The sequence below is a fragment of the Seriola lalandi genome, unplaced genomic scaffold, assembly GCF_002814215.2.
Source record: "Seriola lalandi dorsalis isolate HSWRI2012SDOR001 ecotype SW California unplaced genomic scaffold, Sedor1 jcf7180002054671, whole genome shotgun sequence".
Taxonomy (NCBI): Eukaryota; Metazoa; Chordata; class Actinopteri; order Carangiformes; family Carangidae; genus Seriola; species Seriola lalandi.
The window spans coordinates 406,914-418,328 of NW_019525224.1; the positions used below are offsets into that span (position 1 = coordinate 406,914).

The window sequence follows — 11,415 nt, forward strand, 5'->3', positions numbered from 1 at the left end:
CCCCCCCGCCCCCCCCCACTCCCACTTCCTCTCTTGCTCTGCCAGACTCCTGTGGCTCAACATTTTAAGACCAGCTGATGATCTTAGCACCACCTTTAGTTTTTAGGCTCACAGAATTGATAATGAAATTACCTTACGATACCTTTCCATCTTGGGAGAAAATCTTATGTCAGGTTGCTGTGCAACTTGACTCATATATGGTGCTCACTGACCGTCGACAAGATGCTGTCGTGATTATTCATCTGTCAGTTTGGCGCTGAGTGCAGGTGCTCTGTAGAAGAAGCAATCCTTGAAAGTGTACACTTTTTAATGGGTACTTTCACTCGAGTTTTTTAATGTCATCATTAGAGTATAATGGATGATTTTACATCATATGTCTGAAGTGGGACTTAGTTGTACAGATTGCATGCCTTCCTGCCTACAGGTTGTTGAGACTAGACAGAGTAGGCCGTATTCCAGTCTAGGGTCTGTAATAGACTTCATAGAGTTTGCATTTTGATGGCCTCAGTAATAGGTACATAAGGCATTGTAAGGAAATATATTTGAGGAAAAATGCTAGAAGCTGTGAGACTATTTTATAAATGTGTTACACATGACTTTTCATGGTTGACTTGCTATTTTGTTAAAATAGGGAATTGTCTCAAAATTGAGTGAGCCTGATAGGGCCACTTTGGAGGTAGTGTGTTCCCTCCTTCTGTCTAATGTATGAAGGGCAGTGTTGTTTTTAAAGATCTGTGAGGTTGTGATGTCTTATGGTGTACAGATGTGGTGTGTGTGTGTATGTATGTATGTATGTATGTATGTATGTATGTGTTTCTGGTGTGTAGAATCGGCATCAGACGATTGGAAGTGTGCATTCAACTCTTCATTTATTCTGCTGTCATCCCTCTGCACTAGTGAAAACCATTTAGCCGTGATTAAATGTGAATCATATTTATTTGCTCTTTTAAGAATTTTTGTACATTTTTGGACTTGTTTTAATATAAATGTGGTGTCTGTTTCTTTTTTTCTTGATGTTATTTTTAAGCAGATGTCTTTTACCTCAGTAGCATGGTGGTTTAAAAAAAAAAAAGACCTGTACGTTTCATTTTTAAGTGACGTTTACAAGTTCTTATCTGACTGACATAGATTATTTTGGAAATGGAACGGAATATTTTCTATACTGTACATTTCTTAGAAATAAATAACTTTTCTTGAACAAGACTTTGTTTTATGTAACTACAACAGCAGATCAGTGCATTTTCCCCCCTTCATTTGACCTGAAACTTGCAACAGTCCTTTTTTAACTACTACTGCTGTGAACAGACTGGGGCCGTGCGATTCCATAGTAATGTGGCATGTATCTATAATCCGTTAAAGAAACTGAAAGGCTACAAGTAATGAAATGCAAACAGCCAAACCAGAGGGCCAAAGCAAGACAATGCATTAATCTACTGCAGCGGCTCACACCATCGCCTTCAATTAGTGCCTATCCTCTTGACGAACACCCTCCACAGAACGTATGCTGCTTCCTCTGACCCTTCTCATGTCTGCAGGAGTCAGTGATGTGATGTGACGTCAGTGGAGGAAGAAGCACCACGGCTCCTCAGTCCTCCTTCAAGGGGCTCCTTGTAAGCTAACAAGTAATATATTCTTTTGTTCACGCCTAATGAGGACACAATTGGCAGTAGAAAATGCAAATGAGGCATGTAATTAAGGCACTTTAATTGAGCCTAATTACGCAAGTTGTAGAAGTAAACTGAAAGGGAAAAATAGGACAAAATAGAAAGGTAAATAAACAAATTTAACTGTAATAATTTTTTAATTTTTTTTATGCAGCTTTCATATTGTACTCTTGTTTGTTAATGTTATAAGAAACTTAGTTTTCTTTGGAATTAAAACAAGTAACTGACTTCTTGTTCATTATCCCGTCTAAAATATTTAATGTCTGCTGATATGAATTGGTTTTTATTAAGATCTAGATTTTAATAGGTCCTTCATGACTGGAACACGGTATAGTGTTTTTAACAACAGGTAGTGTCTCAGCTTCATCAGTGACTGGGTGAAGGGCAATATGTGCTCTGCTTTACATCGAATGGATCATGCTTTATCTTGGTTTAATACTTGTACATGTCTTAAATAGAAGGATGCTTAATTAATTAGTTCATAATTGTAGCATTCAATGCATTTTATTTTTTTTAAAATTATTCCTATAGCTCAGTATTTTTATTTTTATTTTGATAAATGCATGAGTGTGTCCTTGCCTAAAACAAGTAAACAAACCACGGGTTTTCTAGGATAGAGAGCTGTGCAGTGGACTTTTTTCACTGATCTCTGTCTTGCCGATCTTTGTTTTTAATGCCACAATCCAGCAATCAGCTTATCACCAGGGTTCAGCTTCAGCCAATCATAGCGAAGGGGGCGGGGCTTGGGTGCACAATAACAAAGTGGGCTCCCTGAGAGGCTTAAAACTGGGAAGTAAACACTGAAAATACTGACAAGGCAGACCACCGCTGTAACCCTTTAGCGCTATTCATTTGTTAGCTTTTTTGTTTTCATGACACTGTCGTTACACAGTGAGCCATTTGACTAAAGCATACACGTATTTACACCTGAAACCGTTTAGCAAGTTTTGGCGTGGTCCGCTGTCTAATAGTCCGCTAGACTATTTTCAAAATCGCCGTCGCCAGCTGTCGATACTGCATAACCTGCTCTTACTGTTAAAATACAGTGTTTCACATTCAGCAGACGCCACGAAGCTAAGGGTAAAGGTAACGTTTCTTTGGCCAGTTTTGTTGTGTCGAAGTCTGTTTAGCGTCTTTAGGAGGAAGTAAGACAAAAACGCTCTTCCTCACAATAATGACCTGTAGTTAACAAGGCAAGGCCACTATACTTGTTTTTATTCATTTTCATTTTACTCCAGTTCTACTCACCGGTCATACCCGTCTTAACGTCTTTATATCACTATATCCCTTCTATACAGGTGTATGTAAACATTGTATAAATAGAACAACAGACGACAAACACCTGGCGTCTTTTTACTCTATTCCAGCTAATGTTGGAGGTTGAATGATTATTTTTACCCCAGCTAGTGTCGAGCAGGTGTTTTCGGTTCTCTTAACGAGCCTTCCTGTTTTCTCTGTTGGGTTTTGGCGATAAACCCTTGTAATGTTTTCTCTTATATCCAGCTTCTTCCACTCTGTGGACCATGGCAGTCGAGCTCCAGTGCCCCCAGGCGGCTGTGGCCTGTCTGTTCCTCTTGCAGTGCTTGACCGGTGGCCTGTCCATCCCAGACCCCAGACAAAGAGAGGCCCTTATAAAACTCGAGACCTCCATGCAGACAGGTGGGCAGCTGGTGCTGACTGATGCGGAACAGCGGCTGGACTCTCTGCTGTTTAAAATGAAACAGAAGGAGATAGTTGGACCAGACTGCCCGCCTGCCATGCACTTCTTCAAGGCCAGACACCTCATCAAGACTAGTCCCATCTTCAGCCTGCTGCAGAAGATGCCCAAAGGTGTGTTCAGTCTCACACCTCACCACTCTTGTGCCATTGTATTTGTATAGTGTTGGTTGTTTGGTTGTGAACTGTGGGTTACAACGACTATATTCTTGAATTGCTCAAATTTTAGGCCTTCATCATTTGCCACAACATTTTAGCTGCCACAGATACATCAGGATTTTAACATAATGACCTGGCCCTAATGGCAACCTCTGAGAACATTAGGCGTCATTTACAAAACTAAAAATTAACTGGTCTAACTATCAGATAGCAAAAGAAATGTGTCTTTACAGGCTGAAACAATTAATCAATTAAGTTGATCAACAGAAAAATAATTGGCAACTATACTGATAATCAATTAATTCCTAGTTAAATTCCTAAATCCCTAGTTATAGCTTCTCAATAGAGAAGATTAGCCTATCTTTCCTTTATGTCACTGTAAACTGAATATGTTTGTATTGTATTTGAAGATGTCACTTTGGACTCTGGGATGAACATGTTTCACCATTGCTTGACATTTTAAGTTAAGCAATTAATTCATTTAGAGATAATTTAGACAATTATCATCATTAGATGAATCGATCTCTTGCTAGTGACACACTGACCTACTTTCATAGTGTTCTCAGAAGATGCTGGCATATCACAAAATTTGGAATTCCCCATTCAGGACATACAGTAAACACAAACTTTTAATTAATACAGAAAATTTGCATTTACACTTAATAATTCTATAATTCACTGTTTCAGGGGGAGCTCTCCATGTCCACGACTTTTCCATGGTTAATGTAGAGTGGCTGGTAAAGAATGTGACCTATCGACCCCACTGCTACATGTGCTTCACTGACAACCAGTCCATCAGGTTCATCTTCTCGTCTCAATGGCCCAAACCTCTGCCACATTGCTCTCCCTGGACCCTGCTGGAAAACCTCAGGGCCAAGATGATCAACACTACAGATCTAGACAACAGGTAACTTACTCTTTGATGCAGTTCAGAGTACAAAGATTTTTCTAGAAATATCATAGAATAAAGAAAACCCACAAGGCACTGTATGTTTTTATCTTGTGTAATAACACCCAGACAACTTTATTCTTTGAAGCTCCATATTGGAATATATTTGTTTTTGTCTGCATTTGTATCAGGACGTGTTTTCCTGGATTCTGAAGAAGTCATTTGATGCTACCGAGGCCTTTTATATAATTTATCATTTCCTGTTCCATATTCATATCTTGTTGTCAGAACTGAGTGGCTTTAAATCAGTGTATCATTGCATCCTGCTTCTACTGTCAGTTTACCTGAAACCAACAGGAAATAACATTTTTTACACATGCCGCTTTTTATAATGACATTAATTGTCATTTGTTTGCCAGTTTAATTTTGTCATTACTTCCTTAATGTGATGTATTTCCTTTTGAAAAAAGATTTTGGTACAGGATATCAAAAACAGGGGTCAGTGTATACAGCTGGGCTATTACTTATGAAAAGAAAGGCAGTTTGATTTGATAGGACAAAAATGTGGGATTATCAAAACATTTTTTGCTGACTTTATTGTTTTGTATTTCTCTAGAAAGCTGGACCCCATCTACTCAGAAATGTTAAGAAATACATGTCTTTGGCAGTGGTAAATGGACCCAACATGACACTGGTAATCTGATCTCAACCTCTGTCTTCATATTTACACATTCAGCATCATGGGCAACCTGACGCTCTTCACTGATCAGGATCCAGAAACAGTGTATCCCAGTCAGGATGTGGTATGGGACAGGTTTGAACAGTCCTTCCTTGCAGTGTGGGGTCTGGTCACATATGCTCCCGTGTTCAGAGACTATTACTACCAAGGCCTCACAGAGTTCTACATGGACAACATCATGTATTTGGAACTACGAGCTTTACTCCCAGAGGTAAACTAATGCCTTGCCTGGTGCATTTGGTGCACTCACCTGTCAGTTAATTAAGGGTCTAACCGAGAAGGGGTTGGCCCAATAATTGGAAATGGTGTGCATGTGCTTCCCAAGAAATATGAGCCAAATCTGCCACATGGGGGTGCTGTAATTGCTTTTATTTTGAAACTGAGCTATTTCTTCTGTTTTTTGAGAATGGAAGCCCTGCTTTCATATACACAAAGTTAAGTGCAGATATTTGTGGAATTTATCTTGAATCATTACTTTTTTATTGGTAGACTAACGAATGGGTATACAGTAAGTTATAATGGAAACAGTGTCATTAGATGGATGTGTCACAACCTAATCTTTGAAAATTACTATAGTGTCATTCACCTTTCATATTGATGATTGGTGATGATTTGCAGACACAATAGAGAGTAATTAACCACTGTTGACTGGTAATGCTTGACAGTTATAGTTTTACTTTTTTCCAGTAATGAATAGTATAATACTATTTAAATTCCCGAAATTAGTGCAAAAGGGTTAGAACCCGCAAATTGCCGCTTGCAGGTATATTTTATAATTATTTTTAAGTTTGTTTTTCTTTTTGGTACTCAGATATATGAATTGGACGGCAGCACTCATGACACAGCCTGGACTCTGAAGACCTACCAGGAGGTCACTAGGCAGTTCACAACAGACCACCCAGACTTCTATGGAGCAAGAATAATCTTCACAGTCCATAGGTGACTGCTCAGAATGCCTTTCAAATGAATTTTACATATTATCCTCAACTGCGTACTGCTTGTTGGCTCATTAGCAGAGATCAGAGGATATTGATATGATCACTGATCAAACTAATACACTGTGTGCTTCAGAGGAGTAAATATATCCATGATGACTGGAGCTGTGGAGAAGGCTATGAAGCTTCAGAGAGACTTCCCAGATATCATGGCTGGTTTTGACCTGGTGAGAGGCAACAACAGTTATTGTATGAATAATATTAAGAAGCAGCAGTAACAGGAGCACAGTTTGTACTGTATTTTAATTTCACTAGTAACACAACCATTTTAAATTACTTAAGACAAAAATTGCTGAAACACTATTTAAACATGGCTGATATAATTTACGTTCGCTCTGCATGTACAGGTGGGCCGCGAGGACACAGGCAGACCCCTGTGGTACTTCAGAGATGCCTTGTCCCTGCCAGTAGAGAGAGGGGTCACACTTCCTTTCTTTTTCCATGCTGGAGAGACCGGTGAGCTCGAGTGCCCGATGTGTGCAGTAACTTCATATAGTAGTGTGTAGCTCAGAAATGAATCTCGATGCCAGTGCAAAAACATAATAACGTAATTAATGTTCTTTTCTGTGTAAATCTTATGCATAATTTTAAACATATGTCTTTTAAAGACACATTTTCAACGACCAAAAATGTTGGAATGGAGAAGCACAAGCTTCATTTTAGTGTTTGAAAGTTTTATTTATCACACACTCAAAGAATACATTTTGTTTTTAGGATTACCATGACAAGTTTTACAGTTAAATACACAAATTAAATGCTTAAACATGAAAAAAAAGTGAGACAGTTACAGGGCAATACATGTATTTTCACATTGTTGTGACAGTGTTATAGCCCTAAATCAAAACTAAGGTATCATGCAAACCAACTCACAAGTGTTATATCTGTTAGAGAAGTGACAGTTTCTTTTTGTCCTAACTCTAAACCAAAGAGATGAAGTTTTCACCAAGTGGAGAGCCAGTATAAGACACTTAAGAACCATAAATCTCTATTTATAATAACATCCACAGAATAATGTGTTTGTTGTTGGGTTTCCATTACATGCAGATCTTGAGGGCACAGAGGTCGACCAGAACTTGTTGGATGCTCTTTTGTTTAACACCTCTCGCATTGGACACGGATTTGCTCTGCTTCGCCACCCAGTGGCCAAAGATCTATACAGGAGGAGAGACGTGGCTGCGGAAGTTTGCCCCATCTCCAACCAGGTACACTTCCAACTTGTGAATGACACTCTACAATGAAAATACTTCTCCAGCTACTAGTGTGTTATTTAATGTAATTTAATTGACATTGCATCTTCCTAACAAGTAACTCCTTTCGTGTCCTCATTCAGGTGCTGATGCTGGTAAATGATTTGCGAAACCATCCAGCAGCTGCTCTGATGTCAGAGAACCACCCAATGGTCATCAGTTCTGATGACCCTGCCATGTTTGGTACCTCTGGCCTCTCTTATGACTTCTATGAAGTTTTTGTGGGCTTTGGTGGCCTTAGATCCAATGTAGGCTCCCTCAAAGAGTTGGCAATGAACTCTATTAGGTGAGGTTTAGCTGAGATGTGATTTACAAATTTACATATTGGCCAAAGTTTTCAGCTAACTGCTCTCTGACATTTCCCTGTCTATGTTTCAGGTACAGTTCTTTGACTCCAAAGCAACAGGAGGAAGCCTTAGCTGTGTGGCAGAGAAGATGGGATAGGTTTGTCTCTGAAAATGCCTTTTAGAAAGAAAACTAGTGTTTTTAAAAACATTGTCTGCAGGGCAATCTTCATGCTTGACTTCATGTTTCCTTTGAGAAGGAAATGCCTTTCGGCATAGGTGAATTAAAAAGTGGAAAATGAATACAATGCTGCACAGGTGAGCAGGTTTGTGGTAGGAACAAAAAAATCTGGCAACAAATACATTTCAACATGTCACAGTAGGAAAAACACAGGGGTAAATAATAGAATTAATGATGATTTGGCCAGTGTGAAACAGACCTAAGTTTTGTCCCATAAGTATTAGGGTTATTACTTGAACTACACAAATGAAATAGCTTTTATCAAAGGCATCTTATTATGTCCGGTTTAATAAAGAATTTTCAATGTATTTGCACTTTAAGATTCAGGTTTGCCTCGGCTTTTGGGGGACAGTAACAGTTCCAGAGGGCATTGTTAACTGGATGAGGTGCTTAATGCTGTTTGATTCGTCCTTGTGTGTTTGTGGTTTGATTTGTAAGAGTGTAATAGGTTGCCTGTTGAAATGGATGTTAAATGATGTGGGCCTTGGAAAAATATTCTTGAAGGAAACTGATTTTTTCTTTTTTACATCGTTTTATAGGGTTTTTATTTGGATTTATTTTTGAAGCAATAGCAAAAGATTGATATGAACAACTGTCAGCATCATCCAGACATATTTGAATGTTGTGAAGTGTCCAAATTAACTTGACATAATTAAAAACAACTACTGATTGACTGTGTTGCTAAGTTTATTCCGTTTTCTTGTCATGTAGCACCGTTGTTAATACTTATCCACTGAGCGAGTCATCAGTGCAGTGTGTCATCCGTCATCTGCTGCAGGTGTTGAATTTGGAGAAGAAGTTGTCGTCAATGCATCCTCTTTCAATGTCTGGTTTCCTTGAAATTAAATGAGTTAAAAAAAAAACAGTGAGATATACAGTGGATATACTCTGTAGAATTTAATGAAACAGTTCATGTCTTATAAATGCTACTGACAGCTGTTTGTGTGTTTCGGCCAGTTTGATGTTGGTGCTGTCCAGGTGTCGTCTCATCTGCTTGTTCAGTTTTGCCTGCTGCCTCTCTATAAGCAGAGCCGTACGAGCCGAGGCCAAGCGAACGTGATCATGCAGCATCTCTTCTTGCTTCTTCTCTAATTCTATCCTCTACAGATGCACAGACAGGCGACCAGTGAAACAGGTTCGTACGGACTGCTTTTCTTAAATGATCAAAAAAAGAGCTTTGTTCCTGTTTTACCTTTCTCTCCTCTATTTGGTATTTCTGAAACTGGATGACCTGCTGCAGGCTCTCCGGAGGGGCTCTCCTATACCTGCTGGGAAAGAGACTTGCTGCTCCCACCATGTCCAGGGTGGGTTTGACATCTACACCTTTCAGCTGTCCTTCCGGTTGGTTTGATTTGTCTGCTCTGTTCTGCTCCTGATGACGCTTCTCTTCAGTCTTTGCCCAAACAAATCCAGCGAGAATGTGAGAGTGATAGAGGGTGTCAGTTCTCTCGATTCTCAGTTTAAACTTAAAAAACGTAATATAGTTTAACACCACATGACATAAACACAAAAACATGCATTGGTGGAAGTTAAAAAGTTATTCAGTACATCCATGTTTTCAAAGCAAGTTTTGCCACCTTCATCTGACCGTCAGCAAATACGGAAATGACTTACCTTGGCCAGATTATACTCTTTGGTGGCAACGGCTTCTGCTTTTCTCCTGTTCATCTCAAGGCTCTGAAGCTGCAGAGCTTTGTTGTCCATCTCTACTCTGCTTTGGTCATAGTGCTGCTCTGAAGTGCAGTAGAGAGGGTGAAAGTGAGCTTATGTTTCGTGCGCATGAACTGAGGTTGCATATACTGTATGAGATGAGACAAACCTACCTTCCAACTTTTGTTGATGCCTTTCTGCTGCCCGCTCACTCTGCTGCTGGATGAGCCACTCTCTGAGCTGCTCCCTCTGCCTCTGCACTCTGTTTTTACTCTCTGGGTCCTCGCCCACTAGGCCTGGGGGCATCATCTGTGCATCGTCCTTGTCTGTTTTTCTACAGCGGTCTGGGTCGTTCAGATCATACTCCCGCTGGCACCAAGGCTGCTGGTACTGATGGCGGTAGTTGACAATGGCCTTTTCCATGGCATGCTTCTCCTTCACTTCCCTGCTCTGGAGAATGCAAGCTACTTTGCTATTATGGCGCAAATCAGCATCTATAGAGAGATAAAACACAACCCCACACACAGACATCACACAGCATTTCATTAGAAATTATGAATGTCCAAAAGTATAAGTGGCAAGGCATGTCTATAGGGATGTCCAAAATAAGAACCTCCTTTTGGTATTAAATACTGTTTTCTATCAGTAAGTGATAGCACTTTAATTGTGTGACCTCTGTTCTTAACTGCTGTTGTTTTTCTCTGTGATTAAATGTGCTCATAGAAAACAAGATGCTTTCCAATAAAAAAACAAAAAAACAATGAAGTCAGTTAACACTGGGGAGCGACCTTTAACTCACCGCATGCGTTTTGTTTCTCCTTTTCTGCCTCTTCTCGTTTCTTCCTCTCTTTCACCTGCATATCCAGGGCTTCCTTGTCAACCTGTAAAACAGCAGCAGAAATGCAAACACACGTTTTAACATCAGAACTATGCTACATGTTAGCATCCTTTGCTAGAGTCACAGTCAGTTGGAGTTTGGAATAATTAGCCACTTACCCCGATGGTCCTGACTTTGTCATTAAAAATCCGCTCTTGTCGTTCAGTCTCTCCGTCGCGACGCTTCTGCAGACTCGCCCTCGCCGTGCGGTCACACAGTAATTCAACATTAAGCATTTTGACGGACAAACTGTAGTTTAATCATGCGTTAATCTTTGCGTTAAAACAAGTGGCAGTTCTTTGTGAGAGAGACGACAAACTTGAATCGCAAACACACTGGTTGCCAAGAAACGTATCGTGAGTCCTCGTAGAATGTCGGCTTTTTCCGCGGTTTTTGACGTGACGTCTCACTCGCATTTATTATTCATGGTAGATTACCTTCATTTTTTTCAGTTAAAGCTGTAATAGTGGATATTTGTTATTGTGTTACAGAAAGAAAGAAAGAAAGAAAGAAAGAAAGAAAGAAAGAAAAGAAAGAAAGGAAAGAAAGAAAGAAAGAAAGAAAGAAAGAAAGAAAGAAAGAAAGAACATCCTTTAAATTTGGTTATTAAAGAATTGTGACCATTATATGTCCGGAGCGGGACATTATACATTTGGAAAAGAGACTTGCCAGTGGTCTCTAGTGGGCAAACAATGTAATGGCAACACAGTTGCCCTTCATCCTCAGGCAACGTGATTCTCTGAGCTGTTGGAAAAGATGGCGTCGTTTGCCTGACCTTCCTCTGATAAAGTTGATCACACAGACTTTTCAGTTCACCACTTAGTTTTGAAAAAGCACACTGATGGATGTGAAGGGCCGATTTATTTAAGCAATGATTTGCACAGCTTCGCAAGAATGACCTTATACAATGCACATCCGTCAGTGGAATGATCTGCCACTCTGTCCATTGCTTTG

The 11,415-nt window shown here is 39.8% G+C and overlaps 2 protein-coding genes across 3 annotated transcripts; one reads left to right on the forward strand and one right to left on the reverse strand.

The window, feature by feature from the left end:
- Positions 1–2,437: 2,437 nt before the first annotated feature.
- Positions 2,438–8,607, forward strand: ada2a (adenosine deaminase 2a). 2 transcript variants are annotated; one of them, XM_023421335.2, is made up of 10 exons: positions 2,438–2,750; positions 3,168–3,494; positions 4,227–4,446; positions 5,165–5,378; positions 5,979–6,106; positions 6,239–6,329; positions 6,510–6,618; positions 7,207–7,364; positions 7,493–7,695; positions 7,788–8,607. In XM_023421335.2, exons 2-10 carry the CDS (start codon positions 3,188–3,190, stop codon positions 7,876–7,878), a joined length of 1,521 nt encoding a protein of 506 aa, XP_023277103.1. In that variant the 5' UTR covers positions 2,438–2,750; positions 3,168–3,187; the 3' UTR covers positions 7,879–8,607. The 2 variants fall into 2 exon arrangements, with proteins under 2 accessions (XP_023277103.1, XP_023277104.1); XM_023421336.2 differs by having other exon boundaries at positions 2,438–2,744.
- ribc2 (RIB43A domain with coiled-coils 2) lies at positions 8,604–10,813 on the reverse strand. Its single transcript, XM_023421337.2, has 7 exons — positions 10,581–10,813; positions 10,384–10,465; positions 9,758–10,078; positions 9,549–9,667; positions 9,127–9,327; positions 8,869–9,035; positions 8,604–8,769 (listed from the first exon to the last, which is right to left on the reverse strand). The coding sequence occupies exons 1-7, from the start codon at positions 10,695–10,697 to the stop codon at positions 8,700–8,702; spliced, it is 1,077 nt and encodes a 358-aa protein (XP_023277105.1). The 5' UTR covers positions 10,698–10,813; the 3' UTR covers positions 8,604–8,699.
- Between the last annotated feature and the right edge of the window lie 602 nt (positions 10,814–11,415).

Excerpts from the sequence above, each read along its gene's own strand:
- ada2a (XM_023421335.2), top strand. The coding sequence starts at position 3,188 with ATGGCAGTCGAGCTCCAGTGCCCCCAGGCGGCTGTGGCCTGTCTGTTC. Across the intron at positions 6,619-7,206 it reads TTTCCATGCTGGAGAGACCG|ATCTTGAGGGCACAGAGGTC; the intron begins GTGAGCTCGAGT and ends CATTACATGCAG. Across the intron at positions 7,365-7,492 it reads TTTGCCCCATCTCCAACCAG|GTGCTGATGCTGGTAAATGA; the intron begins GTACACTTCCAA and ends GTCCTCATTCAG.
- ribc2 (XM_023421337.2), bottom strand. The coding sequence starts at position 10,697 with ATGCTTAATGTTGAATTACTGTGTGACCGCACGGCGAGGGCGAGTCTG. Across the intron at positions 10,079-10,383 it reads GGAGAAACAAAACGCATGCG|ATGCTGATTTGCGCCATAAT; the intron begins GTGAGTTAAAGG and ends ATCTCTCTATAG. Across the intron at positions 9,328-9,548 it reads AAGAGTATAATCTGGCCAAG|ACTGAAGAGAAGCGTCATCA; the intron begins GTAAGTCATTTC and ends GTTTGGGCAAAG.